This window comes from Archocentrus centrarchus, chromosome 4 (assembly GCF_007364275.1).
Source record: "Archocentrus centrarchus isolate MPI-CPG fArcCen1 chromosome 4, fArcCen1, whole genome shotgun sequence".
Taxonomy (NCBI): domain Eukaryota; kingdom Metazoa; phylum Chordata; class Actinopteri; order Cichliformes; family Cichlidae; genus Archocentrus; species Archocentrus centrarchus.
Window position 1 is genome coordinate 12893932 of NC_044349.1, and position 20264 is coordinate 12914195.

General features: G+C 41.3%; 1 protein-coding gene across 2 annotated transcripts; it reads left to right on the forward strand.

Annotated features, from left to right (window-relative positions):
• The first annotated feature begins 2077 nt into the window (after nt 1–2077).
• Nucleotides 2078–15674, forward strand: LOC115779388 (tudor domain-containing protein 5-like). 2 transcript variants are annotated; one of them, XM_030728024.1, is made up of 17 exons: nt 2078–2122; nt 5780–6023; nt 7822–8012; nt 8385–8670; nt 8906–9081; nt 9366–9449; nt 9780–9836; nt 10102–10264; nt 10436–10566; nt 10829–11043; nt 11161–11370; nt 11500–11566; nt 11778–11978; nt 12244–12369; nt 13693–13758; nt 13937–14114; nt 15240–15674. In XM_030728024.1, the coding sequence occupies exons 1-17, from the start codon at nt 2105–2107 to the stop codon at nt 15266–15268; spliced, it is 2442 nt and encodes an 813-aa protein (XP_030583884.1). In that variant the 5' UTR covers nt 2078–2104; the 3' UTR covers nt 15269–15674. The 2 variants fall into 2 exon arrangements, with proteins under 2 accessions (XP_030583884.1, XP_030583885.1); XM_030728025.1 differs by lacking the exon at nt 2078–2122 and adding an exon at nt 2149–2450.
• Nucleotides 15675–20264: the final 4590 nt, after the last annotated feature.

Sequence of the window (20264 nt, forward strand, 5' to 3'; positions counted from 1 at the left end):
ATTTTTTTTTTTTTGTCTGTTAATAAAATCTGTTTCCAGACACCAAGTGTGACTTCTCCACCAATTCCACCCGTCAGTAATCCCACGTCAGTGACACCAGAGGAGGTGCTGTGCCAGCCTAAGGATTCTGCCCCCTCAGTGGCCAGACCACCTCCAATCCTGAGCATCCTGAGCCTCCACACTGCTGCCCTGGGCCAAATAACTTTTTCACTGATTGGCAAAAGTTAGCATATTAAACTAGTTCATAAATGTCAGCACTGGTCACTCCACTTTGCTGTTTGTTGATTCTACACAAATCCCCTCGATTCACTGGAAGTCGAGACTGACTTCAGTGAAGAGTCATTAACAAAACTGAATAGATGCACTGAAGGAAGTTCATTTAAAAAGGTGAATTACAGAGGAAACACAGAACAACAAGGAAATAAAGGAGACTTTTTATTTTTGGTCTTACATGTCCACTCTCTCCACCCTGATGCCCCAGCGACAAGCAAAGGAGTCAACTGTTGCTCGTATCTGCTCCCCGATCCTCCTCCTGTGCAGCAGGACTTGGCTGAATGTTTGCTGCGCCAGGACGTCTCTGACTGCTGCCTGAACCAGACTCTGCAGCACTGTGGTCAGACTGGATACAGCTGAACTGCACAGTGCCACATTCTCTATTTGGTAATAACACACCACGCTCAGCTCTGGCCTCACCAGATCTTTTTTCACCACCTGCATACAAACAAATAAGAAAATGTCATTTTTTTCAGGGCACATCAGTGACATCATAAGATTAGAAATGTAAATATTTACATGTGATGTGTGTGCCCATTTCATTTTACCAATATTATATTTATTTGTAAACTGGTAAAACTGAAGCAGTTTTCAAGGGTTTGTCTCTGTTCTCAACTTGTATTTCTTAATCTTACACATCCCCACATTTTCCTCTTAAGATAATAAAGATCAGTAGAAATGGCCCTTTTAAACATTTGTTTGTTTATAGACCCCTAAAATTACACACCAAAGTCCACTAATTTGTGGTCTTTGGTGTTAAACTGAAATTCATGCCATTAATATTTAATCATCTGGGACATGCATTCAAGTGCCATTAGACTTTGTACCCCTAATCTTTGGGTTTGCTTAGATTGTGCTTCTTCTGTGGTAAAGTCAGCACCACACAGGGACGTGTGGAATACAGGACTGAGGGTTTTACTGTTTGGACTAATTATGCCAGTATAGGGCTCACACTGAGTGTCTTATCAAGGAATGTGCAGAGTCAGGTCTTGAAGAGCTTTCTTTGTTTGGAAAAGAAAATAATTTACTGTAACCTCCCTGACTTGTGCTAAATTAAACTGAATCTCTATTGTGTAGCCCTCCTGAAGCTCTGCAAAGCACACACACTCACTTTATAAAACATATGCATATGTTTTACATTATATGTTTTATTCTACTGGCACATAAACTATAAACAGTAAGAAAGATACAAAGTAAATATGTATCAGTATTTTCATGTTTGATCAAATCTATTAGTAAAAGGGGCAGTATTGGATCCATAACCGCTGACGTCTTTAGGCAGCAGGTGTCCTGTTAGTCTCACAAATGTGACAAAACTGGGGGGGGGGGGGGGGAAAAAAAAAAATTGTTTTGGTTAGTTATTATTCATAAACAGACTCAAGAACAGTTTCTTTGCCAAAGCAATCACCACCTTGATCTCACCAACTCTAACTGTGCAATACCCACATCTCTGTGCAATATTATATTATTTATACTGAACAATATCTATCACTCTTCTAATGTGCAATATCCAATATTCATTCACCAAAGTGCAACACTCGCCATCTTCATTATTATATGCATATACTTACCTATTTATTTAATTTTTTATAATGTATATTTTTCATACATTCTATTTTATTTTCTGTATATTCTTAGAAGCTTTATTTTACATTTTTATAAAGTGGGTTTCTACTGCATGGCATTTAACAGGAGTGGCCCTCCAATCTCATTGTACATTCTGTATAATGACAAATAAAGGAATTCTATTCTAGTCTATTCTATTCAAAATGTGTTGAATTATCTGAATATATGGGCGGGGCGATCACGAAGCCGGACCGCGCTTGTTTTTATGGTTGCTGTGGGAGCGGTAAGTGATTTGTGCAGTGGCAAGCTAATAAGGGTTGACGAATTTGAAATTGCAATTAATTAGCTAGGGTGCTAACTAGAACAACAGGTTTCTACAGAATTAAACTAGTCTTGAGTTCTTCGAAAAGTGAACTTGTTCAGTTCGCACTGTCCTGCGCTAGCAAAAGCAGAGAGCTGTTTTAGCTAACTTTAGCTAATCACACCGGTTTTAGGCTGGCATGTGGACGTTCGTGCAAACCAGCAGAGGGCCACTCAGGTTTCCTTGATATTTATTAGACTGCTTAAAAATCCGTTTCAATCAGTGAAGTGAGTTTTGTGTTTACAGAAAGGTAAGTTGTCGCCAGTTTTCCACTATATTGCTAAAAGTATTTGCTTGTCTGTCTTCACACTGATATGAACTTGAGGGAGATCCCATTCTTAATCCGTAGGGTTTAATATGAGAGTGTGTTTGTGGGAATATTTCACCATTCTTACAGACACTGAGAAAGCCTGGCTCGCAGTCTCCGCTCTAATTCATCGCAAAGGTGTTCTATTGCAGTGGTCCCCAACCTTTTTTGAGCCACGGACAGGTTTAGTGTTAGACAACATTTCCAGTGTTACGTCGAGCCGCGTTTCCCCATCAGATACGGTTTCCCCAGCGTCTCTGCGCCGCCCACCAGCGTCTCTGCGCCGCCCACCAGCGTCTCTGCGCCGCCCACGCGGCAAAAAACGCGCGTGCTTGTTCAGCGCTCTAACCAGCGCACCGTGCTTGCGCCGCAAGAAAACTACGGACACCGTGAAAGCTCAAACAACGTGTTTCGGCGAAGTTGTCCCACTTTTTGCAAATGCGCTCCCATCAGATACGTGCGCTCTCTCTCTCTATGTTTAGATGTTTATCGATAGATAGATAGATAGATAGATAGATAGATAGATAGATAGATAGATAGATAGATACTCCATATAGCCCATGCGGATAGCTCTATATAACCCAAAACTGGGTAAACACATCTTGATAGCCTAATAACAGCCATCAGATACCGTTCCCCCTGTTTTAAACTGGGGAACGTTTCCTGATGGCTGTCCCTGGGCCATCAGGACGTGTTCCCCCAGATTAACACAGGGGGAACGGTATCTGATGGCTGTCCCTGGGCCATCAGAATGTGTTCCCCCAGTTTAACACAGGGGGAACGGTTTCTGATGGCTGTCCCTGGGCCATCAGGACGCGTTCCCCCAGTTTAACACAGGGGGAACGGTATCTGATGGCTGTCCCTGGGCCATCAGAATGTGTTCCCCCAGTTTAACACAGGGGGAACGGTATCTGATGGCTGTCCCTGGGCCATCAGAATGTGTTCCCCCAGTTTAACACAGGGGGAACGGTTTCTGATGGCTGTCCCTGGGCCATCAGAATGTGTTCCCCCAGTTTAACACAGGGGGAACGGTTTCTGATGGCTGTTATTAGGCTATCAAGATGTGTTCACCCAGTTTTGGGTTATATAGAGCTATCCGCATGGGCTATATGGAGTATCTATCTATCTATCGATAAACATCTAAACATAGAGAGAGAGAGAGCGCACGTATCTGATGGGAGCGCATTTGCAAAAAGTGGGACAACTTCGCCGAAACACGTTGTTTGAGCTTTCACGGTGTCCGTAGTTCTCCTGCGGCTCAAGCACGGCGGTGTGGTTACGAGCGCTGAACAAGCACGCGCGATTTTTGCCGCGTGAGCGGCGCAGAGACGCTGGGGAAACCGTATCTGATGGGGAAACGCGGCTCGACGTAACACCAGCTTACACTTGCCTCCCGCTTGCCATAATTGTCTCCGGTGAAATGAAATGTTATGATATGATAGACACTAAAGCGATCTCCAGGCGTTGTGAGTGTGTGTAGCTGTGCATGAACGAGCCGATGCATGGAAGTGGCTTGCAGGAGCTGAGGATGGCTTTAACGCTAAACTCATCCGCCTTATGCGATCATGTTTAATTGGAAATGTATTACAATGGGACCCGATTTTTCATCCGAGGTAGGCGAAAATCCGACTGATTTAGGTTATGATTTTATGAGAGGAAAAAAAAAATCAGGAGCTGTAGAAGCCATCCGACTAGAGCGAAAATCCGATTTGAGCGACTTCAACTTAGGCGATTTTTACTCTATAAACCGCATGAAAAAATACAACTCACCATAACGCTGAATCAGTGTGAGCCCTGAGCTTGTTTCTCTGCAACTCATTCTTGCTAGCTTGTGGGTTGACTGGGTCTACTATAGCCTCACTTAGTATCAGCCGGCACACACCAATACAAGCTTTGATTTGAGTTTTGGATGCAGAGCCGCGGTGTCGACCGCCGGAGAATCAGCTTGACTTGGCAGGGTCCGCCTCACTGCTATCCCCGGTGTTGCTAAATATAAATGGTTACTGGACTAGTTCTTATATAGCGCTTTTCTTTTTCTGGTTGAGCACTCAAATATTTAAACGAGCGTTATGTTGGTCAACCAACCAATTTCTTTAGTGGTAAGGGAACCAGTGACGCTTGTCGATTTAATTGACGTGACCAAGACAAGCGTCTTGACACGTCAAGAGGGAGTCATAGACGGATGTAACGGAGAGAATCCGCCCATTTTTCAAAGTAAAACGTCGTTCAGCCTCAGATAATAAATAAAACTGAAATAATGTAAGTTATTTATTATTTTAGTGCGGCCCGGTATGTTCTTCCACACTAAACACACTCATCCATGTCTTTATGGACCTTGATTTGTGCACTGGTGTGCAGTCATGTTGGATCAGGAAGCACCATACCCAAACTGTTCCCACAAAGTTGCGAGCATGAAATTGTCCAAAATGTCTTGGTATGCTGAAGCATTAAGAGTTCCTTTCACTGGAGTTAAGGGGACAAGCCCAAATCCTGAAAAACAGCCTCATGCCATAATCCACCCTCCACCAAACTTTACACTTGGCACAATGCAGTCAGACAAGTACCGTTCTCCTGGCAACAGCCAAACCCAGACTGATCCATCAGATTGCCAGAAGGAGAAGCGTGATTCGGCACTACACAGAACATGTCTCCACTGCTCTAGAGTCCAGTGGCAGCGTGGTTTACACCACTGCATCCAACACTTTGCATTGCACTTCGTGATGTAAAGCTCGGATGCAGCTGCTCGGCCGTGGAAACCCATTCCATGAAGCTCCCTATGGACTGTTTTTGAGTTAATCTGAAGCCACATGGAGTTTGGAGGTTTGTAGTGATTGACTCTGCAGAAAGCTGACCCTACTCTGTGTGTATCTCTTCATGGCTGAGTTGCTGTCGTTCCCAATTGCTTCCACTTTGTTATAATACCACTAAGAGTTGACTGTGGAATATTTAGTAGTGAGGAGATTTCATGACTGGACTTGTTGAACAGGTGGCATCCTATCATGGTACCATGTTGGAATTCACTGAGCTTCTGAGAATGACCCATTCATTCACAAATGTTTGTTGATGCAGTCTGCATCCCTAGGTGCTTGTTTTTATACACTGGTGGCCATGGAAGTGATTGGAACACCTGAATTCAATGATTTGGATGGGTGAATGAATACTTTTGGCAATATATAATGTTGATTTTGTGGCTTCACATGGTACAGTATGTTTCTGTTTTTTTTTTTGTTTTTTTTTTTCTTTAGCATTTGACTACTTGCTGTGTTTTTCAGGCATATTCAGGTAAAATGAACCAGGAAGAAATTTTGGCTCAGCTGAAGAAGGATGTTCGCTCCTTGCTCGTTTCCTCCAAGAGGGGTTTGGAGCCAGATGAGCTCAAGCGAGAATACCACACCATGATGGGGCAGCCAATGCCCCTGAAACTCCTGGGCTTCAGAAACATTTTGCATATGGCTGAGGAGATGCCTGACGTGGTGTCTATTAACTTTAGATCAGATGGCAGCACATTCTTTAAAGGTAGATGCTTTTTTTTTCTTTTTGTGAAACAAAAACTTAGTGTGTGAGGCATTATTAGGGCCCGAGCACAACCAGTGTGAAGGCCCTATTGTAATTGCTTTGGACATTTAGGCAAATTAATTGCTTTTTTGAGGGCCTAAACATGCTCAACAACTCATGAAATTTTGCATACATGTCAGGTCTGGTGAAAATTTAAGTATTTTAATGGTTTCAGGCATGACCCTTTCAAAATGGCTCTACAGTGCCACCTTTAGTTCAGTTCCCACTGCTGTGTTTCATGTACATTGTTACATATGTGTAACAAAAAAGACCACAGGGTCCAATGCCCTAAACACAACAGGAAGACTGCCATTTTGAATTAAATGGGTGATTTTAGTGATTTACTGCCCTCATACTTTCTCTAATAACTCATAGGTTTCGGATGTTATCAACTTCATATTTGTTTTTTCTTATCTACACACCAGGGGGAATCTAAATTTAAAAAATGGTGAGTTTTCACCAGAGGGCGTGGCCGTGACACCCCAGTGAATTTCAATCATTCGCCAGGAAATTTTGATTGCCTCTCATTCAAACTTACATTCTCCAATCTGGATCAACCTTCTTCAGTAGGATGACCGTCTGCCCCTGAACCCATACATATGATATTTACTGACAGTTGCAGCGCCACCTAGTGGGTACAGGAAATGTCATATTTTACACTTTGAGGTACAGCTCCAAGGTGGGTGAGCAGAACCATCTCAAATTTCCCCTGGAAAGCCTTAAGGAGTTGGTCTTACATTGTTTTCAAAACTGTGAGTTTTCACCAAAGGGTGTGACCCTGGCAGGATGGCAAAGTTCGATGTTTCGCCATGAACACAAAAATGGCAGTGACTCAAAGCCACATTGCCCACTCTGCATCAAACTTTAGTGGTTTGATAAGCCTCCCGCCCTAAACACAATGATATGTATAAAGTCCCTAAATGTTAGAACGCCACCTAGTGGGACCTGGAAATATCATGAAATACCATGTTTTTTGCGTAGCCCCGGAGCTACATTTTATCTACATATCTGAAATTGTGCAGGCTCATGTAACATCCTAAGATGTACAAAAAAGTCTCTTGGACCCATACCCGAAACCCTACAGGAAGTCAGCCATTTTCAATTGACGGTGTCAGTTTTTGCCATTTTCAGGCCTGCTATTTAAATCACTCATGTACAAACTCAGGCTGAATCCATAACTATGGAGTCAAGGCTATAGATGCAATAGCTCCCCCTACAGAAGCAAATGAAAATGTGTATGACAGCCCACAGAATTAGTTTCTCTGAATTTAGTTCCTCTGAAATGCATGAAAATTTGTTTCAACGTTTCTGACATCATTCAAAAACGTCAATGAGACCCGTACTCTATTTTGCACGCCACAGCCGTGACGACACCCCAAAAACTGCATTGGGTTTATATGGACAGCAAAAGATTTAGTTTCCTGGAAATTTATGAAATGGGGTAGAGACATTCTGTACACCATCACGATCCAAAAAGTCAATCAGACCAATGCCCTATTTTGCACGCTGCACCCCCCAAATACGGTGTTGTGTTTATATGGAGAGCAAAAGATGTAATTTCTCCTAAATGTAGGAAATTGGAAACATATATTCTTGAAATCATCCTGATCGAGCGCGCCTTGGCTCCAGCGTGCCACGGGTTGACCAGCGCCGGGTGCGAGGGCCTGATCATCGCCGCTTGTGGCTTTAATTTCTCTTGTCTTTGAACACTGGGATAAATTTTAAATTTGATGTTTTCACCCCGGTTTCCCCTTTGCAGCTATCAGCGACGAGTTTACTCGAAACATTGAGGAGCTGGTGGCCAAGCAGCGCTCTAAGCCAGTCAAAAAGGTCAGAAGAGGAGGTGCCAGCTGCCTTTTACCCCGCCCTGTGATTCTCCCTAGAAGAGGTCCTGTGCCTCCATCTGTCCCTGCACAGCTGAGGGCACAGTTCCGAATCCTGCTGTCCCAGGTAGGACTGAAAAGTATTTACTATTTCTCACCCAAGCACAGTGTGTGTAATTTTAATGTCCTTGGCTGTTAAGGCCTGCTGAAGATTTTGCAGCGGGTTTATCTACATGGTACAAGCCGAGCGTCCTTGAACTAAATAAAATATGAGCAAAGTGAGAGCACAGATTATTGTTAGTCTTTTATTTTTGTACACTTCATAAGGTCTAGACTTTTTACATTCATTTTGAAATGCACTGTTCAAGCACATCCTTCTAAAGAGAATATACCTGACATGCTTTTCTTTTTCCAGTTTTTGATTTAAAAATTAAAAAAAACCAACATGTCGCTCTGTCACTGTACTTTCGATGAAGTAATAATGTAGCTCCTCTCTCAGGGTCCCATTAGGTTGTCTGACTTGGAGTGCTGTTACTTGCGCTGCTTCGGCCAACCGCTGCACTTTTACAACTATGGGTTCTTCTCCACTGAAGAGATGCTGGGGTCAGCGGCAGACCTGTTTGTCATTAAACAGAGCAGGTTTGGCTCACTTCTGTCCCTGAGGGATCATATGGTCCCTAAGCCACTGCTCAGACCATCCAGTTCATCAAAGAGGACTGCACTGTTAAAGCCAGCATTACTGAGGACTGGCAGTCCAGATTCCAAAGTGCCAACGAGACCTCCAGGTGTGTTCTTAGAGAGTTGGTGTTATGCAGGCATGAAATGTATCAGTTTCTTAACGTTTGTGTATCCTCTCTCTTGTAATTTTGTTTTGCCCTGTTTGCGCTTTGCAGTCTTTGTACGCACTTCTAATGGTGGGATTTGGTGTTATATAAACTAAAAGAAACTGACAAATTGAAATTGTGGAGGATGTGTGTTATTGCAGTAGTTTGAATTTTGAGACACCTTTGTTCTCCTCAGCTGAAGTTCCAGAGAAGCCGACTTCTCAGAACCAGTCATCTACGCAGGCTTCTTTGGACTCTGTCCATAATGAGGCAGCACCTGTCAGCAGCAAGTTGGTGAAGGCTGAGAAGAATCAGGAAGCCAAACCCCAACTTCCCCCAGAGGGTCAGCTCTTTGATAAATGTGTCCTCGAGGTTGGTTTTCATTTGAGGAGAACCTTCAAATGCAGCTGAAAAACATCAGTTTTTTAATGCAGTATGAAATGTCCAGTGTTCCATTTCCTCTTGGTGGTCTGGATAAACTGTCATGCCTACATCTTTAAGACTCTTGCTTTGGTCAAACATTCAGATTCACAGCACAAAAATAAGAAATAGTTTTGTCATGAAATCATGCAAGCAAGTAACGGTGAGAAAACACATTTGGTGTGCCTTGTATCTGTTAAGTACAGGTTCTTCTTTCTCCTTAAATTTAATATTAGCTGGAGGAACAGCTTCGTCAGCAGATTCTGGAGAATGGAGTTGCTGGCACCATTAGTCAGGAGCTGAAAGACAAGCTACGAGCGGTGAGTCTTCACGCTAGTTAATAATCATATGTCTTAGAGCCCTGTTTTAATCATGCGGGCATGAAGTGCAAAGCAGTAGTCTCCAAGTGCAGCTGCTTTTATAGTTAATCTATGTGAGGAATAAAGAGCTGTATGAATATGAATCAAAGAGTGTGACCATTTAACGTGTCACATCTGTGACCTCATTGTGCTGAAACTGCTTTGTCAGTAAGAGATGACAGTAAGAGGTCAACAAATGGAACATTTGTTAACAATGCTGTTCCACATATTAAAAACACAAAACAAAAATGCAGTGTCATGAAAAGTGTTAACATATTTACAACTCTGCAGGTTGTAGGTCAAACAGATGGTGGATTATCAGTTCACAAACTGCCGACTGAGTACAAGGTAAAAAAAACAATGGTTTTCATGTATGTATTGTTAACAGAGAGTCTTAAATGAGAAAACTGATCAAGGATTTTTAAAAGCAGATAGATCCTAATCATTAACTCTTTCTTGTTTATTGTGCGTTATAGATCTAGAAAACACACACAACACACAGTTACTTCTGCTTGCGCCTGTAGGTCATTTGATATCAGAGTAGACAGTAATCAAAGATGCACACTGATCTTCTTGGGAATCTTAAATGAGTTGCTTTCTTGCTTTTTTTCAGAGGCTTTTTGGTGAGGACTTGCCTCTGCAACAGAACGGCTTTGTTAGTGTCACCGAACTTGTCGATGCGATGGGTGACACTTTCCAGCTGAAACCAGCAGGGGGTGGCAGTGGACAAGACTGGATAATCAGGAACATACATGGCAGTGCCAATATACAGTCGGGTGTGTATTCATCATTAGTGCCTGGGATTTTGTTTCATTTTCATTCATCTGTGTTTGTTCAGTTACATATTGTAATAAATAATGTTGTCTTAGATATCATTTTTCAGGGCATTCTTGAAAAATTCTGACTTTCAGCTAAGCAGAAATTTTTTTTTTTGCCTTTGTTTCTAGACTCAGAAGAGAGAGAGAGTTTTAATGATGCTCAGAAGTTGCCATTGAAGAGCTGGCAAGTAGACGGTGATCACGTCACAGTAGATGATGAGAGCAAGGAGCTGGAGACCAGTAATAAGACCAAAGAAATGGTCAGGCAACATCCTTTGTTTGTTTTAACCACAGCCACTTTAAAGTAATTAGAGTGCCACTTGCTGCAATGACATTAAAAGCCACAGGCTGTAAAAGCCACGATTTTACAGCCTGTGATTGTCTCTGTGTTGTGTAAAATATAGATTTTTATCCACCTATGAAGTTTAACACTGAAATCTAGCAATAATGAGGAGTAGCTGAATATTATAGAAAACCTTTTGTTTTTTTGTTGTTTTTGTTTTTATATGTGTCTTTCTGTAGATATCTGAAATGTACACTATGATTCAGGGGCGTCACAGCCCTGCTGTGCCCCTCGATGCCCTCCAAAACCAGCGTCTCAAACCACCAACGCGCCATCCTGCTCGAGAGCTGGTAGCAGTCTTGGTGGAATGGGTGGAGTCGCCTGGACATTTCTACATTCGCTTCAGTGAGACTGAGGAGGCCCGAGCTATGGAGGACATGATGTTTGAGATGAGGTGGTGCATGTGTTAGTAGCAGCTTCCGTACTTAATATTTAATTGTGCCTGCTCCTCTGATCAATAACATCTCACCACCACCACCACCCCCCACCCCCACCCCCCCCGGTCCTCTAGACGATGTTACCACTACCCTCAAGTGTTGGAGCGCTATCGCCTTCCCCAGCGATTTGTTCGACGGGGTCAGGTCTGCTGTGTTTCACCAGCTGGAATGTGGTTCTATCGGGTAGTGATCCACAAGGTGATCAACCCCACTCAGGTGGAAGTGTACTACGTTGACTTTGGTGATGTGATGGTTGTGCCAACCGCCAACCTCAAGTTTCTCAAGTAGGGGCTTCTGAAAAATCTTTAAGTTAAAAAAACAAATTAAATGTATATATATATATTTTTTTTTTTTTAAAGTTGGTAGGTGTATGAGATATGATGTCCTTCCCACATTGAATGTCTTTGTCCCAGGTCAGCTTATTCGGTTCTTCCAGTGCAAGCTGTTCCATCTTCACTTGCTGGAATTAAACCCACCTCTGTGAGTCTGTGGCTTATCTTATTTAATAATCAGTTTCCTTACAAATGCAAGCCTTTCTATAAACTGCTGCACGAGTGTCTTGTTAATGCCATATTATCAGCTGTCTTGTAATACTATAAACAGGATTTAACTGAATGTTTTGGGCAAGCAGTGAATTTACTGCTCAGTGCTCTTACGTTTGGATTCATAAATGAGCCTTGGTTTCTTGTAGGGTTGCTGGACTCTTGAGGCAATAGCTGAATTCAAGAAACTGTCCTGTGTTCGCACCCTGGTGGGTGCCCTGGACTGTTACAGTGGAGATGTGCTTCAGCTCTACCTGTGTGACACACATACTGATGATGACATTTATATCCACTCTGTCCTGCTGAGCCAAGGCCATGGGACACCCTGCAGCCCTGCAGATACTGCAGCAGTGAGTGACACACACAAAAACACCTGCTGGTCTTGTGCCATGATGATCGACAGTTTTTGACAAGCTTTTAGTGTTTTTTCGTATTTGAGCTGTACCAGTGCATATAAAGCATTTGTAGTTGGCAGTTTTTCTAGTGTACAACTGCATAATTAAGAGTGGAAGTACAATAACACATGCATTAGTATTTCTTTTTTTTTAAATTCAGGATAGGTTCTGAGGTCATTCATTCCTGCTGTTTTTTTTGTTTTGTTTTTTTTAATGTCAGGTGTCTGTTCAGGACACACTTGTGAGTCTCTACTTGGGAGAGGGAATGTTTGACCTGCCAGATGTGGAGGAGGAAATGATTTCATCCCACAAGCAAGGAGATGCTTCCATAATGGACGCACTAAAGGTAGCACAGACAGACACCTATCATAGTTCATCAGTTTAATTAAGATTCATTTCTTCATTTTGTGAGCCCTTCCTCTCAAAAGAGCACAGATATTTGCCCTACTTTAAACACTGATAATTAAGCTTAACACCAAGTCACTGCTGTGCTTTGTACAGCATTCTTAAAGATTTTTACAGATGACCAAAATGTTCCCCGTATTGGTCATTTGTTTTTCATGGATTTACAGCTTTACGTCTCTGGTTCTATCTATGAGTCCAGTCTTTGTCGCCTCTCTCCCACCTCCTCTCACTTTCATTTTTTTCCCCAGTCTTAATGTTGCTGTGAAGCTTTTGCTCTCTACTATCCACAGCGCTTATCTTCCCAGCCATACTTTCATTGCTCTAGGCCCACTGCAGCACATGTGTACACACACACACACACACACACACACACAGACACACACACACACACACACACACACACACACACACACACACACACACACACACACACACACACACACACACAGACAGTTAGTATGCACACTCAGATCAAACACACATCATATCGCTGAAGGCGGAGTTGCAGTCCACTCCTGCTTAATGTATAGTCAGGCTGTTGGAAGGTCACAGCTTGTTGTTGGACAATAAATAAGATTGCAGCCAATCAGTGGGCTGTTTAATGGACACTGGATTGCAAAATTGTCACTCTCATATATTTATGAGTGGCGAGTTGTTAAATTGAACATAGGGGAAGGAGATGTGACCGTGTTTCTGTCTGTCTTAAGTTTGATAGAAATGTTACATAGTCCAAATGTAGTGATGTGCATTTTAAGAAGAGGTGATTGTTATCGTGGAGCTGACATTTAAATCCCAGTTGGTATATATCAGAATTGAAGCTAACCTGAACCGTGCTTAATATCAAAAATAGAGGGACACTTGCACAACATGCTGCTCCATAGATTTAATAAATGACAGCATGCATGCATGAGCTAAAATTCACTCTGATTTAAATATTTTATATGTGAAATATTTTATTAGTTTCGAAACTGAGGATATGTTTGTTGGGTTGTATAGTTTCTTTTTTCCTGAAGGTTTTTTTTTTTTCTTTTTGTAGCTCATCTTCACTGTAATCATAGTCAGGAAATTGTAGAGTTAATACATCTATAGATTGTATATTTTTATTCATTTATTCACACAGTCAAATCTGCAGCGGGCCTGTTATGTTGCTTGAAATGTTGTTACCTAAAAAATTGTTTGTCATTTCAGTAAGTGAGCAGATTCAGCTAAAAATGTGTCCATAAAATAAAATTTCAGGTGTACTTATATTTTCTTGATTTGTCAGGTTGAAGACGATGAAATGCCCGGCCTGGAGTATATCGGGGATAGTAAGGTCATCTACAACATCCAGGTATGAGCACCTGACACTGACCTCATCTACTGCTGTTGTATTGACAGTGCTTTCTGTCCACTGAGGTTAATGTGTAATGTTTCCTGTTATGACTTGCTCAGGGTGAGGAGGCAAACCCATTCAGTCTTCCAATTTTTTTTTTTTTTGTCTGTTAATAAAATCTTAAATCTGTTTTCAGACACCAAGTGTGACTTCTCCACCAATTCCACCTGTCAGTAATCCCACGGCGGTGACACCAGAGGAGGTGCTGTGCCAGCCTAAGGATTCTGCCCCCTCAGTGGCCACACCACCTCCAATCCTGAGCACCCTGAGCCTCCACACTGCTGCCCTGGGCCAAATCCAGGATGGTACTTGGGGTACAGATACACACATTGTTTTTTTCTCATGAGATAAGTTCACAATTGGCACATAAGTCATGACCAAAATAATCCCATCTCCTAAGTAACTGTGCTACATTTATATAAGTAAATAAACTGACTTTTACTGTAGAGTTTGATTTAAGGGGGAAACTGTTAGTGATCTTTAACTTTCTCTCATCACTTTGTATTTGAATGTTAGATTACATTTTTAAACTCATTCATTACTTCTTATGAAGAACTACAGCTTTATGGCGTTTATAGCAAGAACTTGTCTTTGGAAAGAACAGTTAACAAATTGTCCTCATGATAGAATAACATTATGGAACAAAGGTCCTAAAAAAGCCTCGTCTGCTCTCCTGCACGTACACACATCTTGTAATGGGATTAAAAAATGACCTTCATTAACCTACATATGTACCTCATTTGCTCCATCTCCCTTTCATTCTCTACCATACACACACAGAATAGCCTTCAATGAAATTAGTGTGTTCATGGATGGAAGGAGGGGGTATTGATTTACATCCTGGTGCTTGCTGTGGTGGATGTACCTGCAGTGAGAACCTGACATAGATTCAGTTAGACCTGTTACCAGAGCTATTTGACCCAACAAGCTGCTTTCATTGCATTTGCCCTGATATTGATACACCACTGCTCCACCATGCTTCCACTCGCGCTATGTGGAGAGAGGGAAAAAAATAAAAACAAACTTAGTGGCTCGAGGTAGATTTATCTACAGATTGTTTTTGCAAACTGTAGCATGACAATGTCCACACAGCTGCACAAATAGAGAGAAAAAAAAAAACTCAATGAGAATTAATATTTGACAGGTTAGAGGATATGTTTAAGTACATCCTAAAAATGTATAATGGCAAAATTTGGCAACTTATTGATGATATACCCTGAAGATTATTGAAACTCTTTCCCATGGATCTACCTTGTCCTGACTTGTCTGGTTCCTCCCTTTACTTAATCCAATTTAAAAAAAAAAAAACATGAGTCAGGAAAACTTGTACTCATTATTTTCAGTGTTAGTTGTTTTTTTCTTAAATACTGGAAATATGTTGAAAGCGTAATGACAGATGTTTTTGTATTAAATGTGAGTGACTCTTTTTTTTTTTTCAGGTGGACCCATTTCTCCCTGTCACCCTTGAAACTGTGGCATCATGTTTCCTCTGTTTGGGACCGAATAGGCTGAGACTGTTGGATCCAATGCAAAAGGACTCAACTGACTACATAAATGACTCAGAATAAATGTGGAGCATTTCTCTCCTAATAACTATACATGTGATAATCTATCTTGTCAGCCTTTATCAGCAAGGACTTGAGTTTATGTACTGACTTGTACAACTTGTGGGCAGTGTTATTTTTAATCCAGAAAAGTTTAACTATGTTTGCCTTCGTTTAAAGGTTTGATATTTGTGTAACTGGAATAGTATGGTATACACATACAGAAAGTGGATGGATCTTTAATATATGTGAATACACTTATATTAAAGCACTTAAAGTAAAGTTCTTATTTAAAAAAAAAAAAAGTTTTATAATTTTCTCAACCCATCATTAGTGATGACATGTTAAATGCTTTGTTTTGTTTAATGTGAAAGCATTAAAGCATTTCAGATGCTGTTGTAGTGAACAAAAAACTTGACAAATTTTATTTGGGAAAATAAATTTATTTTTTTTTTTGGACTGCTTTATTCAGTTTTTATACATTTTTTTAAAAATTGTAGTTAAAAGAAAAAGAGACCAGAGAACACAGTTCCTGCTGCCCTGCAAACAGTCACTAAACAGATAAGAAATCAGTGAGAACTGGCAAAGTGCATTAAATTCACCTCAGATACTGGATGTTTCAGAAGATGCTGTCGGTGGGGAACATTGGCTTCTTTCCAACAGTAGATGTTTGGTATATGTGCTCTGCTAAGTAACCAGCAGGTGGACGTTGGTTTTTGGTTGGATTACATATTTGGTGAAGGATACACTTCCTCTGGAGGCTGAATTGAAATGACTTTTTCACAGATTGTCAAAAATTAGCATATTAAACTAATTCATAAATGTTCCTGGTCCCTTTCCTAGTTTCAGTGTTTGGCCTGTAATTGTGCACCTGTAGAGCTTTCCTCATTTCTGGTTCTCCCCAATGTCATTGTGACCTTCAGCACAGCATTTAATCTGTACTTGGCCTCATCCTGCAGACTCACACAATTTTTATTTTTTTGTTTTAATACCTGTTTGCATCAGATGTGTGACTCCAGTGAGGCTGAATGCACCAGCACCTGAAACTTGTGCTTCACAAGGAATAAATATGACTGAAGACTAAAATAGCACAGACAAGTTATGAAAAGAAAAAAAAAAAAATCTGAACTTAATGACGCTCATAAGTCAAGACCTTTTACTGACCAAAGACAATAGTTATGGGGAAAAAATGTATTTGCATCTTAGCTAAGCTGCACAACACAATTTTCAGAAAGGGCAGGAAATGAGCTAATAATGAACAACATGCATCCTTCTAAAACCTAGGGAAGAAGCTAGAGCTTCCCTGCCAAAATGTTCCCAGACGTGTGAAGGTCAAAGCTGAGTGTAGAGTTCTTGATCACTGTCTGCATCCTGCTGGGCTTCCTGACCTTTACTGGCTCACCTAATTATCCTTTTTAAAGGCTACTAATGAGAATGGCTCATCCTCTCACTGAAACAAAATCAGTGAATATTAACGTACATAATTTATAAACGCACACATTTTATGTGTAACTTAGAACTTCCATTATACTTGATACATAATAGTTTTGTCGACATTAGCTCCAGTTTAACGTTGGCAACACAAGACCTTTTTTCTGTATTAAGATCTGTTAAAAAAAAAAAAAAGTCTAGACAGAAATTCACACATGCATTTGATGACACATTTCAAACTGGGCAACATTTGCCTTCACACACCGAAATGTTTCTGTATGCGCACAATCACATGCACAATGCTCATTAACAAGAGCACACTGCAAGAAGCAAAGGCACATGCTTTCGTCAAGCTCCATTATGATGTTTGTGAGGGTGGAGGAGGGTGCAGCTTGGGAAGACAGACCCTCAGTAAACCTTATTAGGGAGGAGAGTAATGTGGTTGCAGCTGAATTAGCAGCCGACAGCAGCACAGCATCCCTGTGCTGAATGAAGCATGAAGATCTGATGGCTTTGATTTACAGTCAAAACCTGAAACCAGGCTGTCTAAAGAAAACTGCTTTGTTTCACAGGCTTTTGGTTTGGTAATTAGACAAACCAAATCCAAATCTGTTGATAATTTAGATGTCTGTCTCCACATTTTACATCTACTGCCAGATTTGGGGAAGTTTGATAGACTAGCTCTCTTTATGGAAAGAAAAGCCAGAATCCAAAATTGTATTGTCCTTACCGGGTCTCAGATGAACAACACATGACACATTACACCATGGCATTATTTATTAACCAAAACTAAACCAAAATGCAGATGCGGTGTGTGGAAAAAAAAAAATCTGAGCACACTCCTTGAGACAATAGTTTGTAGAACCACCTTTAGCAGCAACAACTTGAAGGAATCACCGATACTGCTGTGATTCAGTTGGTTGAGTAGGTGACCCACGTGCTGAAAGGCTGCAGGCATCAGATGCAAGAATGGCAATAAAACAAAGTGGGCTCTGAAGCAAGACTCAAGGCAGACAAACAGTTCAATTAATTTATTGAATAACAAGTTTGCACAGGTGGAGATGCCAGCTGAGGGAGTGCCAGAGGACTGTACTGGGGGTGAGCCACAGAGAGAGAGAGGAGAGATAGGAGGGTCCACAGAAATGTATGTGGTGAGTGAGACGGCTTACTTGGTTTTTCTGGGTAGAATTCTCACTGTTTCCTGTATGTAACCCCTCCGGGAGGGGGGCCAATGGTCTGTTTTGCACTGCTGAATGGATTTGTAGGAGGGTGATGAGTAGATGCGTTGAATTCTCCGGCGAAGGATTCTTGAGGGAATGGTCCAGCTACTCAAACAGGTAGGTTACATGCAGGAATCACTGAGAATCAAGGAAACTTAGACATTAGGCCCACGAGCTTGCAAAAACACAGGGGAGTCATGAAGGAGCCTGATTACAGTTACGCAGACAAACCGGCTGAGACTGGACGTTGGAGCTGCTTAAGTACTGGCTGAGGATGAGACTGATGAGCAACAGGTGAGGCAAGATGAAGAGCCGGTAACCAAAGCTCCACCCACAGGTGGATCCTCACCTGCCCAACCCAACCAAGACTCGTGGAGAGTTGGAAGGCCAAAATAGAAAACAGACCAGTGTAGGACTATGACATCAGGGGCCTGGATTTGATTCTGAATTGGTCTGTTTGCTGCATGTCATGCACCTGCACTCTTTCCCTACTTTCCTGTCTGCTCTTTGCTAGTGTCCTGTCCAAAAAGGAAAAAATACCTCAATAAAGACATAAAGCAGTTGTTTTCTGAATGACTTTGTCAGTTTCTCTCATTGTTGTGGAAGAATTTTGGCCCACTCTTCTTCATGTTTCTTCAGTTCATTCAGGTTTGTGGGCATTTGTTTATGTACAGCTCTTAAGGTTCTGTCACAGCCTTTATATCAACTTGAGGTCTGGGCTTTGACTGGGCCACTGCAACACTTTGGGTCTTTTCTTTTTCAGCCATTCTTGCTGCAGATTTGCTGCTACAACTGCTTCTTGGGATCATTGTCCTGCTGCATGAATGGGCCAAGCTTTAGCTATCAGACAGATGGCCTCACATTTGAATCTAGAATATTTTGGTACACAGAGGAGTTCATGGTCAACTCAGTGATTGTAAGGTGTCCAGATCCCCCCCCCAAAAAAAGCCCAAATCATCACCCTTCCACCACCATGCTGACAGTTGGTATAAGGTGTTTATGCTGATATGCTGCGTTTAGTTTTATCCAAACATGGTGCTGCAATTTATAGCCAAACAGCTCCTCTTTGGTCTTGTCTGTCCAAAGGACATTGTTCCAGTCCATCATGGGGTCAACACAGAGAAACCAGAGGAAATCCATGCAGGCACAAAATTCCTGCACACAGAAAGGCTCAGTTGATCCGTAAACTTCTTCCTGTTGAGCCCTAAATTGCCACTCCTGGTCAGTTGATTTGATAGGGTTAAATATGTTGGAGAATTTTTAAAAAATTTTATTCATTTTAGGACAACTGGAGGAAGCTAGGGGAGAATCATCATCGTCCCGTTAATCCCTCAGGCTATTTCTTTCATACATACCAGCAGTATCAGCACATAGAATTATGCTTTATAGAGGTGTTTTTGAACCACAGGAACTTTTTAATGGTTCTGGTAACTGTTGGAGATAGTACCTATTTTTTCTATTCTTCACTGCAGGAACCAGGGAACAACATAGAGTAGCGCTCCAATTTTAGGGACTTTATTAGCTACCGCTGTAGTAGGAAGTTTCTGATATGTGAGGAATTTTGAGTGACATAGGTGTATTGTGATTGGTTTGTCAAACACAATGAAAGTGAACAGGTTGGTAAAACCAGAGAATTTCTAAAATAACACAGAACTCCAATTCTGTGGTTGCATAGTGCTTGCAAGATAGTCCAAAATCAGAGGGGCTGTACAAAGCTGTAGACCAAAGGTATTTTTTTTTAAGTGTATTCTGTTTATAAAAGTGTTAAATATAATAATATGGTGCATTTCTTTCCTTTCGGCTACTTTCTTTAGGTGTAAAGAAGTCAGGAGTGCCTTTTTTGGCATCTCATCATACTGTATGCTTCCTGTAGATCCACAAAGACACAGTGCAACTCCTTCTGACTTTCTCAGTACTCATATCTTCATAGTATGGCTCAAATCTGCTAATATGGTGTACACTGGAATTAATATTTTTGTTTTTTTTGTCTTCACTGTTGTCTCATTTTGGAAATAAAGACATGTTGCCTAACTAGCACTTTGTTGAGTGCATTATGGTCAGCTATAACAGGTGGCATTCTAGTTGTGGCTTTAATATCTGTTTCCTGTAGTTTTTTTTTTTTTTTAATTATGCCTTTACTTACAAAAACATGCCACATCCAGCTCTTCTTAAATTATCAGCACTGACCTCTGCCAGTTTGAGTCATATAATTTATGACTCAGTGAAAAATGATGGGAGCCTTAAAGACACTCAGGGGGAAATAGGAAGG